Below are 27372 nucleotides of genomic sequence, written 5' to 3'. Positions count from 1 at the left end.
CCACACTTAATTCTTCCTGGCAGAGGCATTAGGCAGGGCTGACCCAGAGAGCTAAGAGGGAAGAGGTGTGTGTGTGTGTGTGCGCGCGCGCCTGCGTGCATGTGTAAAGGTGCTGGAGGTTGGGATATAGCCAGTCACCTTTTCTCTGTAGATCTCTGTTTCTCTAAGTGTAAAGTTAGGGCACAAGGTCTAACTAACACCATTATCCTTACATTTCACTTCCCAGCAAGGTTGTCAAGGCTGCAAGATTCACTGCTGGATGGGGGGAGGGGACCCCTCAGATACAGGAATTAGAGAGGTGGATAGCTCTGAGCAATGCCCAGCGAGGGCAGAACACTGATTTGGGGACCTGTGGCCCTCTCAGGACCTCTGGCCTTGAGAGCCAGAGGCAGACCTCCACCCGCAAAGGGACGCGGGAGTCCAGAGTCCCAGCCCCAGGTCTTCCCGTTATACGACTCTCTTGGGATCCGAGCTCCAGGCGCCGCCCTACCAGGAGATTCCGGGGAGGAGGACCAGTCGTTGCCACTACCCCAGGGTCAGGGAGGAAAGAAGGAATCTCTTGATTGCCCCCATTTCTGGGCCGTCCAGGCCGGTTAGCCCAGTCTGGCAACCGCAGCCCACTCGGTCAGGAGATCTCAAAGGCGGGAGCAGTCAGCACCTCGGGGGCTCGCTCGGTCCTGCCCCACCCCGGCCCCGCCCTCGGACCCCGCCCGTTCCCCTCGCCTCCGCCTCTGGCCGGAAGCCCCCTCCCCCTGCCGGTCCCCCGCACCCCTTATTCCTTTCCAGTCCCTGTCCTTCCGCGGGTCGGGGAAAGCTCTCCGCTCGGTCCCCTCTGTCTTCCTCCAGCTCGGGTTCCTCCATCCAAGTCCCAAGCCCCCGCCGGGCCCCGCCCAGGCTCCTCCCTCGGCCCGGCCCCGGTCCCAGTTTCCCGCCCAGACCCGGGCCTTCAGGCCCCTCTAGTCCCCTCCCCGGACCCCGCCCCCGGCCCCCGGAAGCCTCTCCCCGCCCTCGGCCCCGCCCCCCCGAAGTTTCTTGGGCCCCCGGCAGCCAGCGGGACAGAACGCGCAGAGCCGCCGCCCGGCCGGCGGTTGATGGAGGTATCGGAGACCGCGCGGCGCCGGGAGTGAGCGGCCGAGCGGTCGAGCAGCCGGACCTCAGCGGACTCGTCATGGAAGAGGAGGTGAGGGCCGGGCCAGTCGAGGGGCCTGGGCTGGGGTCTTTGAGACTCTTGCGGCGGTTGGGGAGCCTGGCTCAGGCCCTTGTTCCAGCCAGCCCCTCTCCTGCGGCGGGTCTCCGGACACCCCCACCCATCCTGTCCACGCCAATCCCCCAGGCAGAGCCTAGGCCCAATGAGATGAGGCGGGAGCGGGAGTAAGGGATCGCAGACCCATTCTCCTTCATTATTTCTGTCTTCTCCCACCAACTATGATCATGGTGGTGCTGGTTGTTCCCATTGGACAGATGGAGAGACTGAGGCTCCGGTGAGTTTGATGACTTGCTGAAAGTAGCCTGAGTCGCTGGGCTCGAGCCCTTGTTATCTCTGACTCCCTGTGCTCCACGTCGGATCCTAAAAGGGCACAGTGTGTGTGTGTGTGTGTGTGTGTGTGTGTGTATGTGTTTGTTGTGGGTCTGTGGGTCCTGGAGTCCTTGTCTCAAGGAATCTTGAGGCTGTGACCCTGTCTGGTGGCTGGAGGACTGGAGAAGTTGTGTTTTCTCCCCTAAATCCCTGTAGGTCCTTTATCCCTGGTGGGTCCAGCTTCTTCCCTGATTAGGTGTCAGGCCCTGATCAGGGCTGATCCCTGCCCCTGCCATCCTCACATCCCTGGAGGGCTGATTCCCTGGAGGAGCTGGTCAGCTGGACCAGCAGTGGCCCTTGAGCCTCCCTCATTCCCCTCAGGACCTTCATGGTCTGGAGTGTGGTCAAGCACTCTGTGACCCCCACCCTTTACTTGCAAACTCAGTTCTCTCAGTAGCCCCCTCTTCCAGGCACACTGCCAGCACTTAATGTGTGACTGTGGAATGAATAAACTAGGGAGGGGCCTGCTGAGACTAGAGGATTTTGCTTCTGGTCCCCCAAGGGGGTCTCAGCTTCTGCCCCTCCCAAACGGAGGGGAGGGGCTGTGTCTTTGCCTGGATAGGTGGGGAGGAAAAATGAAACCTTCGCTCTTGGGGCAACCCTGGCCAGCTTGGGGACCAGACTGCCTGTGTCCCCATCCGTGCTCATCTCCCTGCTTCCTGGGAACACTGTCCAGGAGCAGCTGCGGTATCTGTCCGAGTTCCCTCAGGCCAGGCCCCGCACTTCTGTGGGATGGTAGATAAGTCACTTCCCCTCTAAGCCTGCATTTCCTCTTCTATAAAATATTGGGCCTGGTCTCCTCCCCAGTCTTGATTGTAGCCCCTTCTCTCAGAGTGGGTGGAAATAGGGGGCACAGTCAGGCCACTATGATTTGCTGTGGTTTCTTGCTGACAGGGGTGGGGCTCCCTTACCCTTGCTATGAGGCCTGGGCTTCTTTCTTTCCTCTTCTCCCAGAGGATGTGGGACAGGACTACTCGATCTCCGAGCTGCTCTGGCCACCGCACCCCCTCAATTAAGGGAAGTTCTCCTGGGGCCTCCTCGTCCAATGGCTTGTCTGGTGGTCAACCCAGCCCTCTACTCCTCTGGTCTTGAGTCTCTAACATTGCCATTTACTAACTCCCAGATGCCAAAAGCTCCCTGCATACCTAGGGTATGGGCTTTGCCCACCACCTCCCCACATGACCAGGGGTTCCCTGTTCTCTACCCCTCCTTTGGCATCCCTCTTTTCCTCCTATTTCTTCTCCCCACCACTTCCTCTTTTTTCTCCAGGCCTCAGAACCCATCCTCCTTTCTCTTAAACACTGCTCAGATTGTAGTCACCTTCTCTGCCCCATGACCCCAGGCTGGCCTCCTCACCTCACTCCCAAATGGCTCCTTTAGTTCTACCCCTAGCTTTGAACTTCCTCCCCAGGCACACTGGTGCCAAGGCCCCTCAGTTACCTCCTCCATATAATAGGATGGTAGTTTCATCAGGTTGAGGTTTGGTGCGGAAGTGCGGGTCCACTGGGCGTCTGTCCATCTGTGTTCTCAGGGCCATAGTTTCCCCATCTGTAAAATGAAGGAGGTGGGCAGTCCAGAAATGTGATGGTTTATGTGCAAAAGCTTTGAAAGCTGCAGTGATCAGTATGAGGTTATTGTTGCAACTGGACTCAGGCTTTCCTGTCTCCGCCCTGGGGTTCTGCCCCCTCCTCCCAGCCATGCCTTTCCCTGGCTTGGCCTCCAGTGGCACCAGGCTGCTCCTTTGCCCTTACCCATCTAGAGAGTGGCAGGGCAGTGGCCTGTCCCAGTACAGGTTTTGGGACCTTGAGCTAATCTTCGACTCTTTCTGGCCTGCAATTTCTCATCCTGTAGTGAAGGGGTTGAAAATGTAGGGTCTTTGATGCCCTTCTCTGGGCCAAGATATGTGTCTCCTTTCTCACAATCCTGCCAAAACCCTTCCTTCTGCAAGGGCTTCCCAAACTAATGCCAAGCCCTTGCCGTACCAGAGAGCCAAGACTGGGTACCCGTCTGGGTAGGTGCTGGAGCCCTCCCAACGGACTGGGATCCTCTCAAGCAGAGGGTGCCCACCCAGCCCCCAGACTGGGGGTTTCCCTTGTGCGGGGTCTGTGTTGTGCCCATCGGACTGGAAGTTCCCCACGCAGAGCCTGTGCTTCCTCTCTCTGATTGCCCCATCACAGGGCTCTGACATGGTGGGTTCTTAACAGAGTTTGGTCAGAGCATCATGGGGTTTAGACCAGTTCAAGAGCAAAGGTCATTATCCCACGCTTTCTGTGATGTGAGGTGCCAGCAAGTTCTTTTCTGCTGGTCTGTCTCTCCCTGGCATGGTTCCTTTCTGTGCACAGGGCTGGGCTGACCTGATGTCTTTTCCTTTCTTTGACCTTTCTTTGACCTTTCTTCTTTCAAATGACCCAGAGACCCTCCCCTTTCAGGCAAAGCAGAGCCAGGCTGGTGCCCAGGGGTGCCTCAGAAGCTGCTCACGGTGGGCACGGGGAGGGGCTTGAGTGAGGATGCGGGGGAGAAGAGAGGGCGAAATAGGAAGAAGAGTGGTCAGCTGGTCAATGAGAGAGGAGGCCAAGAAACTGGGGTGAGCAGGACAAAACCTCCCCTCTGAGCCCTACCAAGGGGAAGGGCCACTTATTAAAACTTACTGGGACATAGATAGCCAGCCTCCTCGTGGGAGAGTGTCTGAGGGGCAGGAGAGGGACTGGGTGAAGGGTAGCGGGACTCTGACCTCCAGCCAGGCCTGTATGCTGGTATCTGCTGTGACTGATTCCTGGCTAGGAGACCCACCTACGGGCTTGGGTTTGTACCACCTCCAGTCCCTCAGTTGTCACCCCCATCCCCGAGTGCCTTGTCTCAGCCCCATGCTGATATCCACATCCCTGAAGGCTCTGGACTTGCTTCTGGCTCATACAATCATGGCAGTCACTGGACGCTGCTCTGCTACTTGCAAAGAGGATGCATCAGGACACAAGCTTCCAGCCTTGCCCCCGGAGCTTCCAGCTGGCAGGAAGTTTTCACATCTCGGGCTGTCGGTGAGGCAGGCAGGAGAGGTCACAAGTAGAGGGGCTGTGAGATCCCATGGGGTCGTGGGTGGGCCCTGGAAACAGGAGGCAAGTTTGGAGCTCAGAGGTGGGAGATCTGGGCTGCTGCTCTGCAGTCTTGTGTAAGAGAAGCCTAAGTCTGCAGGCAGGGTGGGGGTGGGGGGGGTGGCCAGCTGCTGTAGTTGCTAATGGAGGGGTGTGACATGTCAAATGTGGGGGTGGGATTTCCCTTGTCCCACTTCTTCCCCTCCAGCCCTGGGCCTAGGCCAGCTTGCAGGGGTCCCTGAGTGGAGAAGGCCTCAATGGGTCACATAGCCCATAGGGCTGAACACAAGTGATGAGGATGGGGCTTTGGGTGCATAGTAGGATGCTAGAGCCCCCCTTCTTGTCAAAGGGCCCCGAAGTCCTTTCTCCTAATAAGGGTGGCTCATAACTAGCCTGTCAGCAAGCCTCTCACTTCCTCATCCTCCATCCGGGAACACCATTTGGGACTATTCCACTTCTCCATTTCTCTTGCCATCTATAAGTTAGAGAGAGATCTTTAGGGGGCACCTCATATTCCTGGAGCTCCTGGGGGCATTGAGGCCCAGCAGCTGAGCCCAGATAGGTCTTGTCTTGAATTCTGAACCAGGCAGGGACAGGGTCCCTGAGAGGCAGAGGGAAAGGCAGTGACAACAGTAACAGTGACAGCTGCCATTGACTAAGTTTAGGGGTCCTAGGCATTGCTTTATATGTTGTATCTTTTTATTTAGCAACAAACATTTATTGAGCACCTACTGTGTACCAGACACTGTCTAGCCCCTGGGGATACAACAGTAAACAAAACAAAAATCCCCAGCCTCACAGAGTTACAGTCCTTGCAACTTTTGTAAATATCAGCATGTCACCAATGAAGAAACTGAGGCTCAGAGAGATCATGTGACTTGCCTCTGGTCTGTGTGGCTTGGGCTTCAAAGCTCAGACTCCTAACCAGCGGAGTGTGCAGTGCAGTGGGGGAGGGGGCCACAGTAAGGACCAGACTGGGGGTTCCCTGCTGTGATGGAGCTCAGGGAGGCCATGCCCTGCCCCACTCCTGACAGCTCACCGCTCTTCTCTCTGGACTTGTCCTTCTAAAAGCATTGGTGGCCACAGGGTATCTCTGGGGAGAGATGTGCTCCTTTTAACTGGAGCCCCCCTTTTTAAGCTTTATGTAAATTATAAAGTAGTCAAAATTAGTCAGTGCTGATTTCCTTCTAGCATCCTGTAGATTCTGACATGCTCTTAGCCCCTTCTCCTCCACTCTCCCCTTCACACTCAGCACTGTGGGTACCAGTCATTGAAGCAAAGTGGTTAGCAAACTGGGTGTATTTTTATTTTCATTTCACAGGTTTTCTCAAGCACCCATTAGGTGTAAAGAAACAGTACTGGGTGCAGGGTACTAAATGTGAATTTGGCCCCACCTGGTAGGCATATACCTGGCACCCAGCTACCTAGGTGGCTAACCAAGAGGCACGAGATGTCAGTGACTGGCCTGAAGGCTCCAGGGTGGCTGCTATGTCCTCGAGAAGGGTTTGAGTTTACCTCCTGTACCTGCCTCTGGTTGAAGGCAGCCCTCGTCAAGTGGGGTGGCTGCGCTAAAGTCCTGACCTGGGGCATGGATGAGGGCAGTGGAACCTTCTGCTTTGGGGCCGGACGCAGGGGCTGCCGAGAGGGCTCTCTGGAAAGGCAGGAGTGAGGAGGAAGATTAGCATTCTGTCTGCCTGCCTCCTCCCATCCTTCTGATCCTGCTTGGACATCCTTTTTTCTGAGAGGCCTATGCCACCCTGACCTGACCCAGGTCCCCCACCATCCTGTCTTACTCCCTCCTCTTCACTTAACTCTCACTGATAGCTTCATAGCATTTCACACTTGTTCGTGTGTTTATCTCTGGTGTTTATTTGTTCAGCTCCTCCTTCCCTGCATTGCCAGTTCTGAAAGGGCAGAGATGTGTTATTTTTATTCTTCCCTGCCTACTCCAGCATCCTTGACATTGTGGGTGCTCAGTACCACGTGTGTTGACGTGGTTGAATGAATACACGGGGAGCAGAATAGTGGAGGGGAATGCGAGGTCAGAGGCCCAGTGTGAATTCTGATTTTGTCCTTCCAGTGGTGTGACTCTGGTAAGTCACGTCCCCTGTCGGAGCTTCAGTCTGCAGTGATATGTGGATGAGGATGCTACCATCCAGGAGGGTAGCTGCATGGGTTAAATTAGGCAGTTTGTGTGAAACATAATACAGTGACTCAATATACGGTGCCTGTGGTTATTATTGTGGCTGCTGTTATTTCCATCTCTGATACTGGATTGAGAGTAACTGCCTCAGGGATTGGGGGGGGAAATTCACGTAAGGTGATATCCAGCAGAGGGATACATCTCCGTGTGGCCTCCGGGCAGCAGCCCTCATGGTGTGTCCGAATGCTCTGTTATAGGGTGTGAAGGAGGGGGGCCAGAAGCCTCGGAGTGCGCAGACGGCGGACAAGGCTGGCTGGATCAAGAAGAGCAGCGGGGGCTTCCTAGGGCTCTGGAAGGACCGCTACCTGCTCCTCTGCCAGGCCCAGTTGCTGGTCTACGAGAATGAGGTAAGGACCGGCCTGCTCCTGAGTCTGAGTGTTCTGCGTTGGGGAGCCAAGTGAGGGCAGCCCAGGCCAGAAAGGGATCCTGGCCCGTTGTTTCACTTTGGACGTGCTGTGCAACCTTGGGCAAGTGCCTGGTTTTCTCTGGGCCTGTGCAGTGCAAAGGCAGTACCTCTAGATGTAAGTGTAGGGCTCCCAGATGAGGGCTCTTTGAGGTGTATGTGGGTAGGGATGCGTGCATCTCCTCAGCTGGCCACCTACTCTGCAGCTTGCTGTCCCGGGGCTAGGTTCCACTTACGTGAAGTTTCCAGAAAACTGAAGCTTGCTCGACTCAGTAACGAGAGTAGAAATAATACTTACTTCTCATTCTTGTTTGGCGATCTTGCCTACCCCTTTTGGACTATGGGCTTCCCTGGTAGCTCAGATGGTAAAGCGTCTGCCTGCAATGTGGAAGACCCGAGTTCAGTCCCTGGGTTGGGAAGATCCCCTGGAAAAGGAAATGGCAACCCACCCCAGTACTCTTGCCTGGAAAATTCCATGGACGGAGGAGCGTGGTGGGCTACAGTCCATGGGGTTGCAAAGAGTCGGACACGACTGAGCAACTTCACAGCAACTTCTTGGACGATGCTCACGACAGTCCCTGAAGAGCAGCCGTCATGTCACATGCTACAGAGGAGGATCCTGAGGCCCAGGGTGGCCAGATCCTGTGCGTCTCAGTAAAAGAAGGTCAGATCTAGACCCAAAGTCAGGGAGCTCTCCATCCAGCTATGCCAGCAAGTAAACTCTAAAACTTGTTTTTTATGGAAGTCCTCTAAAACAGGGGTGCCCCAACGTTGAGGTCAAGGACCGGTACCTCTGTTGGATCAGCGGCAGCATTAGATTAGAAATAAAGTGCACAGTAAACGAAACGTGCTTGAATCACCCCAAAACCATCCTCCTACCGCTGCTCCACGGAAAAGTGATCTTCCACAAAATAGTTTCCTGGTGACCAAAAGTTTGGGGACCGCTGCTCTAAAATATGTTGGATATTCTTGTCTGCCTGCTTCAGCAGAAGATGCTGGCCTAAACAGTCTTCCTTAGTGACTCAGTCACTGGTGAGCCAGCTGTTCCTACTGCCGGACTGTACTTTTCAGCTTTTCTTTCTCCTTTAACATCAACCTTCCGGTTGCCTCTTTTGCTGTCCTTGTGCCTCTCACAGTCCCCGCATCTTTCCACTTCAGACTCGTGCCCCTTTTCATTTTGGAAGGCTTGGAATTTAGACAACCCAGCATGTGGAAGTTGTGTGTTGAGTCAGTGTTGATAAAGTTCTGGGTGAAGACCTGGGGCGAAAAGGTGGTCTTTACTTGGGAATGCTCTTTGTGTTTTGGGGTTGAGGATGTAAGAGGGCTATTGCTGTGTGCCTCTGACGAATGGGTATGTGGGGAAGAACTGGGCTGGGGGCAGGGGAATGGGGATCCTGCCTGTTCCCCATCAGCGCCTGTTGGTGTGCCTCAGGCTGACCTGGTCAATTCGTCCTTGTCCCAGGCCAAGAGAGAGCTAGGCATTTAAAGGAGCTGCCTTTGAGATGCACCTCACCTTTCCTGGCTGAGTCCCCAGGCTTGTGGAGCTGGGGTGTCAGAGAAACAGCCAGAGAAGGCCAAGGGGGTGAATTGTGCAGACAGTCCCCAGACGTTCTGCACTGCCACCAAATCAGGATATGCTGTAGTGGCTGCAGGGGGCTATTTTTATAAGTAAAGAGGGCTGTCACAGCCTCCTCCAGTTCCAGCTACCATAAGAATTGATGACAGGCCCCCAGCTGTCAGCTCGTCAGGTGCTGCCAGCCTTGTCCTGGGCCACCTCTCTACATCTGGGCGCGTCTGGGAAGCAGGAAGGATTTCACATCCCCTAAACACTAAAAGTCTAAATCACGCTTAAAAAAAAAAACACTATTAAAAACCTCAAGGCGGTTTCAAGAACTTAGTACTCGGGGGTGGGGGAGCTTGGCACAGGAGAGGGAATTGAGAAATGTTCAATTCCCCTTTCTGATGTAAGGAACTAGGCGAGTGCGAATGACTCTTGGCTGTTTCTTTGCTGTCAGTGAGGCTGACATTCCAAAAGTGTTGTCCCCGCCCAGTGCCTGCTGGATTATCCGATTTTTCTGAGCTGCAGAAGGGCCAGATGATTCAGCGATTCAGGTTGAGAGGAGACCCAGGTCAGGCAGCGGTGGGGAACTGGGTGGTGGAGATGGACTGACCTTTTGTTTCCAGACAGAGGAGGGTGTGTTTGGCCCAGTTATCTTCCCAGTGTGGGGAGGCCTGTGCACATGGGGTAGGTAGGTGAGGATCTCTCTCTGGGATCGGAGGGAAGAAACCTGGAGTCTTGCTCTGAGTCAGGCATTCAGTTTAGCAAACTTTTCCTCTGGAGCGCTGCTCCTTATAGGACACTGGCAGGGGAACAGAAAGGAGACACAGGCAACAGAGGTGGAGAGCGGTGGCTCCAGGGAGTTAGGACGTCCTTCCCCATGACAGCGTGTCCCTAGCGCCTAGTAAGATGCCTGCAGATGGGGAATGTCAGAGGAGAGAGAGCACTGGGGCTCAGGCTTGTGTGGGAGAGCAGGGCAGCTTCCTGGAGCAGGTGGATTTTACCAGCCTTTTGTTGAGTGTGGACACTTGCAGTGGATTGAAGACTAAGGATTGGAAAGAGGTGCATGGAGGCAGGAATGGGAAAAGATACTTGTTTGAATCTAGATGGGAGAGACAGGTCACCCTGGCTACCTATTGCCCTTTCCCTGAGGGGCTGAAGAGAGAGTAGGTCAGTGGTTACAAACCTTAGCTGTACAGTCATCTGCTTTGGAAAATACTAATGTCTGGGCTCTGTCCTCCAGGGATCCTAATGTAATTGGTCTGGGATGTTGCCTGGGCATGGGGATTTTTAAAGCTACCAGGTACCACCAAGGTTGAGAATCTCTGGTGTAGGGCAGAGGTTTGCAAGCTTTTGCAAATATCAGAATCACCTGGAGGGCTTGTTAAAACTCAGATTGCTGGCACATTCCCCCAAGATTATGATTCAATAGGGTGGGGGCTTGAGGATGAGCATTTCTGACAAGTCCCCAGGTGATGCGACTGCTGGTGGCCCAGGTACCACACCTGGAGGACCACTAGTGCAGAGCAACCTGCTGCTAGGGCCACTGTCCAGCCTCTGGCTCTGGCTGGAAGGAGTGTGGCGTGCTAAATGGGCTCTGGCTTGGAAGTCAGAGGATGTGTGTTTCCATTTGGCACTGCTCCTATGTTTGGGTCTATGTGTGGTAGGTTGCTCAGTCAGGTCCGACTCTTTTGTGATCCTATGGATTGTCACCTGCCAGGCTCCTCAGTCCATGGGATTTTCCTGGCAAGAATACTGGAGTGGGTGCCATGTCCTCTTCCAGAGGATTTTCCTGACCCAAGGTCAAACCCCTATTTCCTGTGTCTCCTGCATTGCAGGTGGATTCTTTACTGCTGAGCCACTGAGGAAGCCCATATTTGGGTCTGTGCCCTAGGGCAGTTCCCTTTGCCTTCAGGTCTCATTCTTTTTTTCTATGCTGCTGCTGCTGCTGCTAAGTCACTTCAGTCGTGTCAGACTCTGTGCGACCCCATAGACGGCAGCCCACCAGGCTCCCTGTCCCTGGGATTCTCCAGGCAAGAACACTGGAGTGGGTCTTTTTCTCTATAAAATGAGGCAAATCCTGGGATTCTAGGATTTCAGGGTGCTTGAGGGACTCTGGAAAATCAGGGAAGCAAAAGGGCTTGCTAAGTGTCAGGGTTTCTTCGTAGGTGAGAATTATCATGGAGGGAAATTGGGGTATTTCCTCTGCAAAGAATCGAGTCAACTGCCTCCCTCCCAGATATTCCACCCAAAACTGCAGAGCCCTGAAGTGGTCCCTGGTTGGATGCTCTTGCTGGCTCTGCATGGTGTCAACAGCAAGAGTTGACTTCACTTGCCAGCCAGTCTCCCAGGGCATGCAACTACTTCCCTGGAGTCTCCAGGGGGAGAGTGTGACACACTGAGGAAGCTGTCTCAGCCTGGTCTTCCCCAGAATAGGAAGCAGCTGATCACCACTGAGGGAGGAGCATGTCCCAGGCCACTTGCTGGAGAGGCCCCTGGCGGGTGGAGCCCAGGAGGAGAATACACTCAAGAGCCAGGGCTGGCGTGAGGGAAGGTGGCCCGGGCAGTGTCCAGAGGTGGCCAAGAAGAGACTGGTCGCTGTCCGGCCACCAGCCCTACTAGTGATGAATCCTCATGGTGACAGGCTCGGGATGCTCTTGAAGGAGCTCTTGCCCTGTCTGTTGTGCTGGCCATGGAGAGTGGCCTCTCACCCCAGGTGAAGGGTCAGAAGAGGAAGATGCCCAGTGGGGAAGTCAACTCCGGATCACTGTGGTGAAGTCAGGTCTTATAGCCCCAAACAGCTTCTCTCTGTGGCTCTACCTGGAAAGCCTTTTTTTCCTTTCAACTTGCTCCTCCTTCCAGGCCACCTCTTGCACTGATCTCTGCCTGGCTTCTGGGCCTGCACGGACTCCCAGGCACACTTGCCTAAGCCCTTCCAGCTTCCCCCATTTCCTCCTTTGGCCTTAGGCATATCTGAATCAATCCTGCTACCTACCTTTGTGCTGAGAGCCCATTTCTTATATGGATGGAGAGCTTTGAGGACATCCCTCCAACCAGTGTGGACTGAACATCGTCTACTTGCCGGGTCTGAATGCCACCTCTTGGTGGTTGATTGGCAGCCCGAGGGCCCCCTCTGACCAAGCAATGCCCTCATTGAGTGGGATCAGGCTCTGGGGCGGGCCTGGGTGTTTGAGGGTCTAGGGGCATCTGGCGCTTACTGTGTTCCCTCTGTCTCCCTCCCAGGATGAGCAGAAGTGTGTGGAGACAGTGGAGCTGGGCAGCTATGAGAAGTGCCAGGACCTTCGTGCCCTCCTCAAGCGGAAGCATCGCTTTATCCTGCTGCGGTCCCCGGGGAACAAGGTAGGGCTGAGCCCGCTGCTGGCTGACCTCCCTCCAGGCCAGGGTCTGCTGGGGAAGGTCACCCTGGAAGGTTCTTGAAACAGTCTGGGCCCCAGGATGCAAGCCTGATGGGTCTCTGTTCAGTGTGGCGGAGGCTCAGACCCAGGTTCTGCTGTGGTGGGACCTTTGGTTTGTTTTTGTCTTGGATCCCCCCAGCCCCTGGTTGATAGGAGGTACGTTTAGGGCTCTGCCGAGAGCTCCACTACCGTCTCCCCTTCTAGGCCCTGAGGGCTGTAGTTGAAAAGTAGTCTTTGAGAGGTGGGCCCTTGGCATTCTCCCACCGCCTGGACACAGGAGGCCAGGGGCTGAGGCAGGAAGGGTAGGGATGAGGTCTTCACCCCACCAGACCTTGGCACCCTGCCAGAGTCGGGCAACCACACCCTTCCTTCATCCCAGGCCTTCCTGGGTGGGCCACCCCTCCTACCTTCCATCCTAGCTTCAATGCTCAGACCCACAGCTCCAGCCTTCTTCCTTTTGCGTTGTCCTTTCTTGGCTAAAACTGGAGGAAGTCTCTTGCCTGAGAGGTTCATTCCCTGGGACAGGCTATGTACATGGACAGAGTTCGCTGTTTGCACCCCTCATCTCTGGCAGGGAGTCTGGGTGGGTGTTGCCATGTGGCAGAATTTCACAGATGTCAGGAGGCTGGTGTGCACAGTGCTGCTCGCCAGCTCGCGCCCATCTGCAGCTGGGCCGTGCCTCACCCCAGCTTCTGCTCATCATGTGGAGCCTCGCAGAGAGGGGCTGAGTCACAGAAGCTGGGTGCTGGGGAGCGGGCCTGGTCTGGGCTTGCCCCAGGCCATTGTGATTCTTTCATAGCTTTAAGGGCCAGGAGCCCAGTCCTCTATGGTCCCCGGGGGGAGACCATGATGGCTTGACTCAATAACCTTCTGTCCCACTCAGTGGTAGGTGGGAGCAAGGAAGCATGGAGCTCTGATCCCAGGGATGGGGTTGTGCCAAGGTCAGGGGCAGGTTTCACTTGACTTCTGCTGCTTAGGGTTCCATGAGGAAGATAGGGAGAGCAGCCGTATTTTGGTCTTTCAGGCCCTAGAACCCCTACCCTGTTCTGGAGGCGCACTTTCCCTCTGAGTGGTGCTGTATTTGTGTGTGTGTGTGTGTGTTTGGGAGATGTGTAGAGTGCGCTGTGTGGGAAGGTTGGCCTGTGTGCCTGAGGCCCGTGTGTGCACCTCTGTGTGCAGGAGAGTGCTCGCCTGGCCCAGGGGTTGTCTGCGTCTGTGTGTCCCTTGGTGAGCGCCTGTGGATGTAGGCAGAGGGGTCTTGCATCTCTGTCCTCTGCCAGTGCCGTTCTGTGGACCGCCTCGTTTCTCTGAGAACCAGCTGATGGTGGGCTAGGTGGTTCAGGCCTCACTCAGGGTGGGACATCACCTTCCAAGTAAGCGGCCTGTTTATGCAGCTGTGTTCTCAGCTACTTCTGCCAACACCCTCCCTTTCATCCCCCAGTGAAGCCAGGAGTTCAGGTTGGCTCTGGGTGACTCTAGGAATAGGACAGTGAGTTGGGGAGTTGGGGCTGTGGCGTGATTGGTGGGGGCTACTGGGTAGTGGGAACACAGCCCACCCTTGTTTCAGCTCAAGGGACCCCGACCCTTGGTACCCCAGGAGCTCACACAGAGAGTGGGGGCTCTCCAGAGATCAGATGGTGGACTGCACAGAGCACCGCTCCCCCGCTCCCAGCTCCCCCGCACCCTCTCACCCTCCTCTCCTATCGCCTTGGGTGTTCCCGTCCTCAGTGAGGCCACAGGCTGGCCAGGAGGTCACATGACCCCGGCTGTCTGGTCCTGAGGCCGCCTTTTTTCCCCTCTAATCAAATAAACAAAGACTCCAGTGTCTTGCATGCCCCTCTCCCTCCTGCCTCCCCGTCCCCACACCCCTGCCATGAGGTCACAGGCAGATGCTGCCAGGAAGCAGGGTGGCCTCTGCTGGGCCTTGCTGCCCCACTGGTTTCAGCCAGCTTGGCCCTTTCCTCTTTCCTGCCTCCTCTCTCCCCCTCCCACTTCTTTCCTCTCTGCCATTTTGTCCTCCCCCCTTTCCCAGCCAAGTGGGCCTTCTCTGTGTCCAGTCCTGTTAGCTTCTGAACTCCTGGCGGTGAACTCCTGGTGGGGCCTGTGCCCTGGGGCTTCTTGGGAAGGCTTGGGGAGGGACCATCTGTACAGCCTGTGGCTCTTCAGGATGTGGGGTGGGGGTGGGGCAAGAGGAGCAACTTCTTGGTCTTCTGTCCCTATTCTGATCACCCTTCTATCTGTCTCTATTCTGATGCCTAGCTCATTCAGGCAGGATTACTGGGTTCTTTAGGGTGGGGCTAGGTCCTGTATAACTTCGTATTCCTTCTCCTTGGGAACCCCTGGGCTGGCACACTCCCCCCAGCCTGCTTAGGTGGGCTGGCCAATGGAAAAGAGTTACAGTTTGGGTTGGGTGCAGTGGTTGGATTTTTTGTCCCATTGAGGCCCCAATTAGTAAAGAGACCCTTGCAGTTCTCATTGCAGGTTAGTGGGACTAGAACTCTGATGTTGACTCCTCGGCCAGTGCTCATTCTCTGCCCCACTCTTGCTGCATCTTTTTCTGAGTTCAGGTGTATGCTTCTCAAGCTGTCTGGGATGCTAAGTCCTGCACCAGGCAGGGGCCCCACCCCACTGACTCGGGTTGCAAGCAGGGACAGTAGCTGGGCTGTTGGGCTGCCTGGGGCCCCCGTACTCGCAAACCCCATCAAAGGGTTGAGCGGGCCCTTTCAGAGCTCAGATGCAGTGCTGTCCCTTCCTGAGCCCTGAGCAGCCCTGATGGCTGGGCTGAGGCAGTTGCCAAGGTGCCCTGGGGTTTCTGACTTAGCTGCCGATCTCCTGCCAGGATCGAATTTACCCTGGTCATGCAAATGAGCATTTGGCTGTGCCTGGCGTGGGGAGGTGGGTGGGACCAGGGCCCTGTATGAGGAGAACTCAGAGGCAGCCAGGAGGAAGTTATATAACGAGGATGCTGAGGGGGCCAGGCGGGCCGGGTGTTACATAACCAGGAGAACGGCAGGAGGGAAGGCACGATCCAATACCCGGGCCGGGATGGGCAGCTGGTGACCTGCCCAACAAAGAACTAGGGCATCTCGAGGTCAGAGAGTTGGGAGAGGCCCCAAAACGGGAACCAAGGGCCAGCTCATTCATTGATGAGCTGTTCATTCAGTAACTACTTACTGAGTACCCACTATGTGCCAGGCCCTGGCTTTGTTATTATTTAGTTGCTAAGTCTTGCCCATCTCTTGTGTGACCCCATGGACTGTAGTGAACCAGGCTTCTCTGTCCATGGGATTTCCCAGTGAGTTGGCATTTCCCCCTCCAGGGGATCCTCCAGACCCAGGGATCGAACCCGCATTACCTGCATTGGCAGGCGGATTCTTTACCACTGAGTCAGCAGGGTGTTCAGTTCCCTCAGCATTGGCTTGTAGCAGGCAGTGGCATCCCTTTTTCCAGAGAAGGAAATTAGGACTGTTTTGTGCAGGAGAGAAATGATGACAGTTCCTATGACTGAGCACCCTGTCTGTGCCCACTTCCACGTTTAACGCTTTGCTACATCATTGATCTTCACAGCTCCCTGAAGTGCAGGGTCAGCCAGCTGTGAGTGCTGGTCTGTCTGGCTCAGGGGCCCTACTGCTGTGTCTGCCACGGAAGGCAGCTCCTCATTCTGAGTGGCTTCACTCCTTCCACTGTTTCCTGTCTGACCTTGGGGGCTGGCCAGGAGGGGCCTCTCTGAGCTGCCTCTGATTCTAATGTAGGAGCTTGGAGCTCCTGCCTGAGGTGGGAAGGGACCTGTGGCGTGGGGTTCAGTGAGAGGGGATGTGAGGCTGAGCCATGGGGTTACTTCAGGCCGCCTTGGCCAAGTCCCATCTCTCTGATGAGCCTTATCTGTATGATGAGGGGGCTGAAATGGGCCCCCTAAGACTCTTTCTCTCTTTCAGTTCCTGGTTCAAGGCCAGAACGGAGACCCTGGGACTCTTCAGTTGGCCAGGACCGGGTGTGGGCCCTGGGCAGCTGTCGGCGGCCCTTGTTCTGGTGGGCCTTCTCTGATGGCCGCCCCTCACGCCTGTCGCCTGTGCCGTTGTACTCAGTCTGGCAGACGTAGACTGGGCCTATATTCCTACTTCCCAGCGAAATCTCAGAGGTCAGGCTGCAGTCTGGGGGAGTCACAGAGGGTGAGAACAGGTCTGGGCAAGGCTGATTTGAATCCAAATCCCTGGCGGCTGTATACATGGAGAGGCTGTTCTCTGATGGGTCTGTTTCCTCCCTTGCTCTGGAGCCCCCGTGTGAGACCTGATATGGGGATGATTTTGATTTGCTCCTGACCAGCTGTGGGAATGTAGACTTCGGGCTGTGGTGGGAAGTTTCCCTAAGACCCCAAGTGTGAACCCTTATAAATGTCTGCCATCCTTCACACCCATGCCTGTTGCAGGTCAGTGACATCAAATTCCAGGCACCCAGTGGGGAGGAGAAGGAATCCTGGATCAAAGCCCTCAACGAAGGAATCAATCGAGGCAAGAACAAGGCTTTCGATGAGGTGCGATGCAGTCCTCTGGACTGCTCTGGGGCTCTTTTCCCTCCACGTGTGATCTCAGAGTGGACCCTGCCCCCCACCCCAGACAAGCCCTTGATTATGTCACTGCTACAAACACTGGGGCACCTGCTGTTGTTCCCTCATTTAATCCTCACAACACACTTCAAAGTAAATGTCTGTGTTCCCATATTACAGATGAGGAAACTGAGGTGTAAGGAAATTTAAGTATGTATTTTTAAATTAAAACATGGGTAGAATTTGACTGGTTGCAACCATGCTTCCTTTCCAACCCAGATCCAGCCATAACAGCAGGTGGGCCCAGGGCAGAGAGGTCTGGGGTGAGCTGAGAGCCTGACAACTCACTCTTCAGTTGGGCTGTGAAGTCCGAGCTTGGCTGTCTCTAGGCCAGGCCCTCCTTACCTGTCTGCAGTGGCCATCCAGCCTCCTGTCCGAAGTGGTGATGCCAGCAGGGCCGTGATCAGACTCTTGGCAGGAAGGGTATCCCACAGGGCCAGATCTCCTAGGGAGGGTTTATCTTTGACATTATGGATTCATAGATATTTGGGCTAAAATGGACCTGGGGGCCACCTAGAGTGACCCCTTGGATTGCAGAAGACTGAGGTTGATGGGGAACGAATTCTCCCAGGCAAGTTCCGTCTTAACACCGAGGTTCCCTTACTGGCAGCCATGGCTCCCAGGTCATGTCTTATGTGACTGTCATATTCAGCCCTTCACTAGTTTGGTAAAGTGTCCCCGTTTCATGGGAGAGGATGTTGGAGGCCACAGGAGCATGGCCTTAGCTGACAGCCTTGATGGAGCAGGACCAGCTGCTCCACTGCAAAGACCCCCAGGTGGGCCTGAGTCTCACCTCAGGGGAGAAGAGTCTTAGAACACCCCCCATCACAGGGACCAGCTGCACTGGGTTCAGTCTGGATTTCCCACATGCCTCTCACTGTGGCTTCCTGGCTACTCCTTGCCCACATTCCTCACCCTCAGAGAGGGTGCCCTCCAGGCTTCCCGACCCAGGGGGAGTAGAGTCGCTGGTCTTTCTTGAGCTTTCTTTCAGGATCCTCAGGGGTCCTGGGAGAGTGACTGGGGCCAAGGAAGGCCTTTTCTGGAAGCCGGGAACTAGGGGATCATGGGCTGTCTCCTCCGCATTCCCCCCAGCTAGGCACAAAAACAGCCACAGGGCTGCTTATATATTTGCAGTGGACTGAGAAGTGAGGGCTGATAGCCTGTGTTTGGGCAGCAAGACTGGGGCACAGAGGGCAGCTGCAGAAGAGGGAGAGCCTTAGGTTGCAGAGAGACGACAAAGGCTGTGTAGAGACAGGGTGAGAAAAGCAGAGACCTGGATGCAGGGAGAGGCCTCAGAGAGACAGTGTGGGGCACTTGACCCTGTCAAGCAAGGAGGAGGTGCAGACCCCACCTCTGGGTCAGATCATCACCTGGGCATTTCTTCCCCTTCCCAAGGCTGGGTGGGGACTGACAACGGTTTCCTCGTTCCCAGGTCAAGGTGGATAAGAGCTGTGTCCTGGAGCATGTGACACGGGACCGCGTACGTAGGGACCAGCGGCGCCGGCCCCCTACGAGAGTCCACCTGAAGGAGGTATGGCCTTGCCCCCAGCTTGCAAGGGTTGGGGGTCAGTTGAGCCTGGACCCAGCTGCTTAGGGGGCAGCGGGCTCGGGGGCTACCTTGTTCCTAAGCACTCTTAGCATCAGGCTGAGCTGACCCTTGAAGCACAGGAAGGGTTTCAGTGGGGAGACTTGGAGTGAGGGAGGTCCTGGGTGTAAGGAATGGTGTGAGTTTGAGGCCCCAGCAGAGGAGTTTAAGGTGTGCTCCGTCCCTTTGGCTGGAAGATGGTGTGGGAAGGCGGGGTGGGGGAGGAAATTGTGGAGGTCTTTGGGGCAGGATGGATGAAAGGGTGTGTTCCAGATGTCAGTTGGAGGCCCTGGGTAGTATGGGTTGGGTTGATGCAGGGAAAGGCAGGGGCCAGGAAATAGAGGCAGAGGTAGGGCCTCCAGGCTCCAGGAGGGGTGTAAAGGGAGGGGCCAGTGGAGAGACACTGGGCAGCAAGAGCCACCTGGGCTTGTGACTGAATTCAGGGCTCAGGGAGGCAGAGTGGACATGGACGGTTGTCAGAGTGCCCACATGCCAGGAGACCCGGGCGTGGGAGGGGGAAGGACACAAGGAGGCCCTGGACACAAGGAATTGGGGAGAAGTTATGGTCAGGGGAGGGGGAAGGGAGGAGTCCTTCCTTAGACCTTGGAGGACAGGAAAGAACCTCAGCAAATGTTACCTTTGAGGAATGAGGGGCCCAGGGAGCCAAGAAAGAGGAAGCCTGAGAGGGGTGCATCCAGAGAGAAGGGCCCTGGACCATGGGTCATCAGCCAGGTTGGCAGCCACAAGTCATGGGGCAGGACTGGCGAAAAGGCAGATGGTGATGATTCTGGCACATTTTCTCAGAGAAGGAGTCGGCTTTGGGCTGTCATGGCGCCCAGAGCTGGGGGTGCTGGTGCGATGGAGACCGTGGCAGGGAAGGAGGGAGACAGAAGGGGGTCTAGGTCATTGGATGGTTTGCTTTTGAGATGAGACAGCCTGTTCATGTCTGTCCGCTGAGGGAAAACATCCTGCAGAGGGAGTGACTGAAGCAGCCAGAGAGGAAAGGCATGTCTGAGGGAGGAAGCCTGGGAGCTATGGAGAGGGCCAGCCTTGGAGAGGGGGACCCTCTGAGAAGAATTTAGGGAGGGACTCGTGTCCCGTGACTGAGGACACGTATAGGCCGGGTCACCCTTTGCGTGTGAAAGGGAGTGAAGACCGTGAGGGGCCTCCTGCCCAGTCCCACTCCAGGCCCTCTGAGTTGTCCCCATGACCTTGGGGCTGCTGGGTGTCCCTGTGGGCCCCTGGGGCCAGGTGGGGACAGCTGCCTGTTGGGTGCAGCTGTTCTCCTCTGGCGGTCAGCTGTGGTCTCGGGCTGCCCATGTCTGGGGCCACGTGTGATGACATGAGGAGAATGGGCACTGGCTGCTGAGCAGCTGGGCAGGGGAAGGCTGGAGAGCGCTGGCCCAGAGGGCTGGCAGGCCGGACAGAAGTCTCCACAGTGAGTGAGCGCAGGGTGATGCAGGAGACTCGTGTGTGAGATCTGATCCTGTCGCCTGCTGGGTGGGTGGTTGCCGAGAAGGGACCATCCCAAGGCCTACAGCCAACTAGGGGGGCTGAAATAGGGCTGGAAACCATGTTCCCTGCCACCCAGGCCAGCACAGTTGCCTTTCAAAAGAGCAGCCTGTTACACAAGCTGGAAGAAGCCAGGCTGAGGCCCGAGAGGACACCTTGGTTCTGGCTTCCTGGCCTGTGATTCCAAAATCAGGAATTTTATGGAGGTGAGAGAGATGAGAGGATTCATCAGAGAATCACTTTAGCTACTCATCAGGTGGCTTTGGAAGCCAGAGCAAAGGGCATGGACGGCGTGGGAGGCCAGGGGCATGGGAAGCCTGGATGAGAGGACTTGAGTACTCTTGTAGGTGGGCACAGCTGACCCAGTGGCCGGTCATGCAAGTTGATGCCATGTCCTGCCCTTGCAGGTAGCCAATGCCGCATCTGATGGGCTTTCACGTCTGGACCTCGATGTTCCGGACAGCGGGCCACCAGTGTTAGCCCCTAGTAACGATGTTGATGCAGCCCAGCCGCGGGAGACACCTCGGCCGCCCATGCCTCCTGCCAAGCCTTCCCCAGCACCTGAGACCAGCAGTGCTGGCGACAGAATGGAGACCCCTGTGGGGCAGAGCGCCCCTGCCCCTGTCCCAGCAAGCTCTGAGGCCCACCCTGAAAGCCAAGAAGACTCGGAGACTCCAGTGGTGGAGGACAGTGACTCTGAGCAGCCCCCCAACAGGATCCTGCCTGACAAGCTGAAGGTGAGCTGGGAGAACCCCAGCCCTGAGGAGGCCCCTGACTCTGAGAGTGCAGAACTGCCCCAGGTGCCGGGTGCTGAGACTTCTGAGGCTGGGCCCAGGGAGGGTGGGAAGCCCCCTACCCCCCCACCCAAGATCTTATCGGAGAAACTGAAAGCATCCATGAGTGGCATGGAGGCTTCTGGGCCAGCTCAGAGTCCTGGGGCCTCTGAGGCGTCTGCTCCAGGCCCAGCAGAGGTCTCAGTGAATGGTGTGGATGACAGTCCTGAGCCCCTCCAGTCATCCCAGGCTGCAGGCCCCCCAGGAACTCCCCCAAAGGCTGCAACGACATCCACCGCCCTGCCCCCCTGGGACCTGCAACCTCAGCTCCATCCCCGCTGCTCCTCCCTGGGGGACCTGCTGGGGGAAGGCCCCCGACGTCGGAGGCAGCCTGGGGAGCAGCTGCATAGGGCTCAGCTGGAGGTGAAGGTGGCCTCGGAAAAGACAGAGAAACTGTTGAACAAGGTGCTGGGCGGTGAGTCCGCCTCCGTGAACGCCGAGACGTTGCTCAGCCAGGCTGTGGAGCAGCTGAGACAGGCCACCCAGGTCCTTCAGGAGATCAGGGATCTGGAAGAGATGAACCGGGAAGCACCTGGGCTCCGGGAGAAGAGGAGGGAGCTGGTGACCCTCTACAGGAGAAGCGTACCCTAGGGCCTGCCGGGCCAGGGACATTCCCTGCTGGCCGGCTTAGTCCCTCAGAGCCCAGCCCTGCCGAGAAATGTGCTGCTTCAGGCTGTAGAAGGGCCATCAGGCATGTCGGGGTTTGGCCAGGACCTGCAGAGACTCCTGGGATCCTTTCCTCCCTGCCCTGGCCAGAGGTGCCAGGTAGCGCCCAGGGCTACTGTCTGGCCGGGCCTCCGGTTCTAGGCTTGGGCTGGGAGCACACCCTCGGGACGTCTGTGCTTGTGTGGTTGTTCCGAACAGCCCCAGGGCCTTGGCACAGTGCTCGGGGTTTCCGGGGGCGGCATCATCTCTACTTCCCGCCCTCAATAGTTTACATTCCTGACTTCTGAATAGAGCACAGCTGAGCCCCCCTGCAGCCTCCATGGCCAGATGTTCCCAGGCAGAGCCTCATGGCAGAGGCAGCTTCAAGCCATAACTGACCCGCCCCACCCACCTCTTCCCAGAAGTGGCTGGGGCCTTGGGTCTAGACCAGAGGTTCGGCCTTCAGTTGACCGTGACCTGGATCCCAGCTGGGGCCTCTGAAGGCAGGTGGGAGGCATCTGTGTGAGAAAGCCATTAGCTATGTGGCCCTTCCCTGGGCCCGTTTCCTATTCTGCAGGCCTTCCCCTCTGGTGAGCCGGGCTTGGTGGATTCCAGGCTGGAGGAGGAACTCGAAGGGTCTCGTAGTCTCGTCCCTGCCCCTGGACCAGCTTGGGTCCAGCCTTGCACATTCCTGTTCAGGTGAACCTGATGTCAGCATCAGAAAATCCTGTATGTAATTCATTACAAATCAACATTCAGGAGTGAAGCTGCCCCAACGTCTGTGCTTCCCAGATGGGATTTATATCTGGGTCTCCTTGGTTCCTTCTCAACCCAGATGGGTCCAGTATCTCAGTTATTTCTTTGAATGCTGACTGCAGCTGTTGGGCCTGAAATCACTTTCCTCTCCCCTTTCCCCTCCTCCCGTGGCTCCGGCTCCACATGGACTGCTCCTCCTGAACTTCCTTGTGGAAGGAGCTTTATCTCCTGTCCCTTTCCTGGCCCGTTCTGTCCCTACCCTTTCCCTGCAATATCATCTCTGGCTCCAGAGCACATCCGGTCTCTGTCCTGCTGCAGCGGCTGGACTGAGGGCAGGGTTTGTAAGGTGCGGAGGCTCTGAGGGCCACAGCCACTCCCTGGGGCCTGTGGGAGTAGGAGCAGCTTCTGACAGGCCTGCTCAGGGGTTTCTGCAAGTGCACTTTTGTTTACTGAAAGAGAGGGAAGCTCACAGCTGCGTGCTTTGGCCTTCCTGCCCATCGCCCCACCCCCAGCCACTAGTCATGCCCACTGAGGCCTGCAGGTGCAGGTCCCTGCCTTCTTTACTCTGCTTCTGTTTGGCTCTTGAGGGTAGTGGCAGGTATCAGGAGGGGCACGTGTCCACTCTGCGGCCTGACTGGGCAGGCATGTGGGCGATCAGCAATGTCATGACTCGTGAGCCCCCATTGGCCTCCCTGAACCACACTCCTTGAACAGATTAGGCTCCCAGACCTAGCCTGTATGAGGTTTCCTCATACATCAGATTAGATCAAGGTCCACCTGTCTCTGCATATGTCTCCAGTATGAGAGCAAGAATGTCACCAGGGGCCCACCTTCACATAGCCCCTGCAGTCTTCTTTGGGGAACAGCCTTCCCTCACCAGCCACCTGGGCTGGGTGAGGCATTCACCAAATCACCTCCTTCCTGGGACTAGAGCTGCAGTTTCCTGCTCTGATAAGTGACCAGGCTGAGCAAGCAGCTCTGGGGTCACCTCAGTGGCTTGATGCCATTGGTTCCTATGGGGTGCCTGTGCCTTGGCAGCCTGGACCCATGGGGGACGCCAGCTTCCAGGGGAGGGGAGGAGGGTCCGGAATATGCAGGGGCTGCCTGGCTGGCCTCCCGGAGGAGGATGGCATTCCATGTCTTCTGCTTATGAAGCGCCTTTCTTGAAGTTTGGCAATAAATCCCTTTTTATGGAACTTCTCTGCCACAAGCCTGTTTGTTGATGTGGAGACCAGCTCCAGGGCCTCATGGAAGCAGAGGATAGTTGGTGGTTGATGAGGGCATCACCAGTCCTCCAAACTCTGTTCCAGGGCCCCCTTCTCACAGGCCAGGCTGGGGGGCTCACCTTCTCACAGTGCTCCGTCTTCGCTAAACTTGGTCTGGCCTTGGAGTCTCACCCCTTCCACCCAACGTGTTTCTACAGCCTGAGGGCTAAGTATCAGAGGGAACAGTACTTTTCAGTTTTTAAAAACTTTATTGGAAACAATTTCAAACACAGAAACCTTGCTAGAGTAAGTACAGTTACAAAGAACACTTATATACTCAGGTTGACCTGTTGGCTTATCTCTTGAGTGCCTTTTTTCTGTTATAGACATACAGTTCTCTTTTGGAGACTTTGGAGAATTAGTTATCATGGCTCCTTTCCTCTAAATACTTCAGTATGTATTTCCTAAAAATAAGCATCTTCTATTATTAATCATAGTACAGTTAGGAACTTCAGGAAATTTAACATGGATGGAATACTGTTCATATTCTGGTTTTATCATTAGACCCATTAATAACCTTTAATCATATGTTACCTCCAGGGTAGGGTTGAATATGGCATACATGTCCCTTTAAGTCCCCTTTAATCTGAAATGTTTCTACGGCTTCTGTTTTTCATGATGTGGGTATTTTTGAAGAATACAGTCCTCCCCAGCTTTTTAATAGAATAGTCCTCATTTGGGGTTTGTTGCGATTTCCTCATACATCAAGTTAGATCAAAGTCATAGAGTCTCACCCAGAGAACTGCACAGGTGATGTTAGGTCCTTCTCAGGACATCATATCTGGAGACAATCTCCATCTGCCCTTCACTGATAATGTTAATTTTGATCACCCAAAGTGTCTAATTCTTCTACGGCATAGTTACACATTTTTCTTTGTAACTAATAAGCAATCTGGGAGACATTTAGAGACCATGCACAGGACTTCCCTGGTGGTCCAGTGATAAAGACTCTGTGCTTCCAGTGCTGGGGCCACTGGTTCGATCCTGGTCAGGGAAATAAGGTCTCACATTCCACATAGTGTGGCCTTAAAAAAAAAAAAAGGACCATTCATAAATGTGTTGCATCTCATCAAAATTTCCCTCTAGATCTAGTCTGCACTGATGATTCTTGCCTGAACAGGTATTTCCTATGATGGTTCAAAATTATTCCAGCTGCCATTTTAACCTCAGAGCCTGGTCCTGGTTGGGGTGAGCCTGGGCCTCACCTGATGCCTGTGGCACCCCTGACATATCTCAGCAGGACCCACGGCTTTGCTGAGTGCTCTATAGAAACCCCTGGGCCAGCAGACAGCTCCAAGCCAAGCGACCAAGGCAAGTCAAGCTGCTGGCAAGGTGTCGAGTCCCACCAGGGACCTCAGTGAAGCTCAGCCTCTGGAGGCCTCAGTTTCCTCACTCATAAAGGGGATCACAGTGCCACCCATTCCTAATGTGGGAAAGTACTGCAATTTGCTCCCCAAAGGTCGGCTCCCTTCCTTATCTGTGAGGGCTGCTGAACAGGCCTGGTGGTCAGCACAACAGGAAGCACCTGACCCGGGACTTACTGACTGTTCTCTGACCTTCGTATTATCCCTCAGGAATTCCCCTGTCACTCGCCTGACGTGTGTCCACCATACCAAGTGGGTGGCCTGCAGAAGCAGGGGGACCCTAGGCAAATCGGTTCACTTCATCTGTGAGGGAGGTGAGGGAGAGAAGTCCCTTTACTGATGGGGGTGTGCCCCCACTCTGGCCCAGAAACAAGGTCTTCTCCTGAGGGCCACCTTGAAGGGAGCGGCTGCCGGGAAGGTGTCAGTGGCCAGCCAGCCACAAGACTGAGGAAGGATGTGGTGAGAACTTTCTTTCCTCCTGGCCCTGGGGGCAGGAGGCCTGTGCAGAGAAGCGGAGCCTTTTTCTTCTAAATACGAGTCCTGGTATCTGGTATGAAGCTCTGTGGGGTTTTGCAAACCGCAGATGGCTGCCTTCAAGCAGGACTCAGGACAGAGTGGGAGGATCAGGTGGGGAAGGGGACATCCAGAGGGCTCATCCCACCTGAGCCCGAGCCCGGGAACCTCCCTGTGTCTTTCTGGAGCCATCGTATTTTGTATCCCCCCAATCTTGTGTTCCTGCCTCCCCACCTTCCTTACCCCTCTCTCCTGTCCCAGACAGGAGACATGTCAGAGACATGAGGCAGGGCTGTCAGAAAAAAAGACCTCATGAACTCACTCAAGTGGAGGTTTCTGAGACATTACCAGGAGGCCCTGTGGGGGTACGTGGAGGGTGGAGAGGTCGTGGTAGAATTCCGCCCTGTTGTCATAATTGTATTAAAGGAACAAAGTTCCTGGAGGAAGTAGCAGGGTGTAAGTAGAAAAATATGACTTTAGATTTGGAGGCAGACACATCTAGATTCAAATTCTAGCCATGAATGCGTTTACCTTAGGTAAAGCCATTGACCTTAGGTAAAATGTGCCTCTGTTTTTCCGGTTTGTCAAATGGGCTAATCTCCCTCTTCACAGGATTACTGTGGAACACTTGGCCCATGGTCTGCCTCACAGAAAGTGAGGTTAATGAACTCCAGCAGCCCAGCATCGCAGAGCCCCTGCTGTTTGGCAGGCCTGTTTTGGTCTCTCACTGTCACCAGTGGCCTCATAAGGAAGATTTCTGTTCAGTCCATTTACAGGTTAGGAAACTGAGACTTAACTTGCCTAGGAGACCACAAGTTAAGTGTCGGGACCTGGGATTCCACACCCTAGGTTCCGGGCCTGGGGTGACAATCAACTGCTTCCTGTTTCTTCTCTGGAGAGTCTGTGACTTCAGATGGATGCTCAGCCCAGGGAAATTCTGGCCAACCTGGGACATGCCCACCTTTCCTGGCCCCTAAAGGACACCCCGAGGTTGGTCTGGCTCTCTACCAGCCAGCAGGGCCCAAGGGAGAGGCTCAGGAGGCCCTTCCCTTATAAGGACAGCAACTCAGCAGTGATGAAACTTCTGGGCCTCCCAGCTGGGTAGGCGGGGGAAGGGAAATGACAGGCTCCAACGGCTACAGCTGAGAGCCTGAGCCTCTGCAGGAACTCGCCCACGAGCCTCCCCTCTTCCCTTCCTGTGTCAGCAGTCAGTGGGGCTTTCCAGAGGGTCCCACTGGCCAGAGTGGGGAGGAGGAGCCAGGGCCTGGGAGCCCAGGGTGGGTGGTGGCCCATGGAGGGAAGACGTGGGAACAGGCCAAGAGAAGGGACAGGACCCTTGTAGGTCCTGCAGGAAGCACGCAGTTTGGACTCCAGGTTGGCCAGGCAGGGCCAGGCGAGAGGGAGGAGGCTGAGGAGAGGTTCTTGGGCAAGTCTCTTTGTCCCTTTAGACCTCTAAGGTCTAGTCATAAAGGGGTGGGGACCCGGATGGGGGACGGTCAGCTTGCAACAAGACCTTCCCCTCCCCTTTCCTTAGCTGTGTCCCTAGTGGCCTGCCCTTCCCAACAAAACTTATCAGTCCAGATCCATCTGGTCAACTAGCTGAAGAAGCATAGTTTATCAGGACTGATATGGATCATTGTGATCATCTAGTCCCTCCTGCTGGTTTTAGAGTGTGGGAAGTAAGAGCTTGGAGGGAGGACCTGAACAACTTGCCCATCTATTTTGTTTAAAATATATATGTATATATATAATATACATACATAGATATATTAATGTGTATGTATATATGTGTATGGGGCTTCCTTGGTAGCTGAGACAGTAAAGAATCTGCCTGCAATGCAGGAGATCTGGGTTTGATCCCTGGATTGGGAAGATCCCCTGGAGAAGGGAATGGTTTACCCATTCCAGTATTCTTGCCTGGAAAATTCCATGAATAGAGGAGCCTGGCAGTCTACACCCCATGGGGTCACAAAGGTCAGAAACAACTGAGCAGTTGCTTCTTCATATACGTATATGTTTGTGAGTGCTTTTTCTTGGTTTACTATTTAACA

The 27372-nt window shown here is 55.3% G+C and overlaps 1 protein-coding gene across 2 annotated transcripts; it reads left to right on the top strand.

The window, feature by feature from the left end:
* The first annotated feature begins 1048 nt into the window (after positions 1–1048).
* PLEKHO2 (pleckstrin homology domain containing O2) lies at positions 1049–23375 on the top strand. 2 transcript variants are annotated; one of them, NM_001076283.2, is given in 6 exon segments: positions 1058–1180; positions 7066–7215; positions 12073–12189; positions 16672–16776; positions 18281–18379; positions 20353–23375. In NM_001076283.2, coding segments are annotated over 6 exon segments (1500 nt in total). In that variant the 5' UTR covers positions 1058–1168; the 3' UTR covers positions 21370–23375.
* Positions 23376–27372: the final 3997 nt, after the last annotated feature.

The sequence above is a fragment of the Bos taurus genome, chromosome 10, assembly GCF_002263795.3.
Source record: "Bos taurus isolate L1 Dominette 01449 registration number 42190680 breed Hereford chromosome 10, ARS-UCD2.0, whole genome shotgun sequence".
Classification (NCBI taxonomy): domain Eukaryota; kingdom Metazoa; phylum Chordata; class Mammalia; order Artiodactyla; family Bovidae; genus Bos; species Bos taurus.
This window is presented reverse-complemented; position numbering and strand designations above follow the sequence as displayed.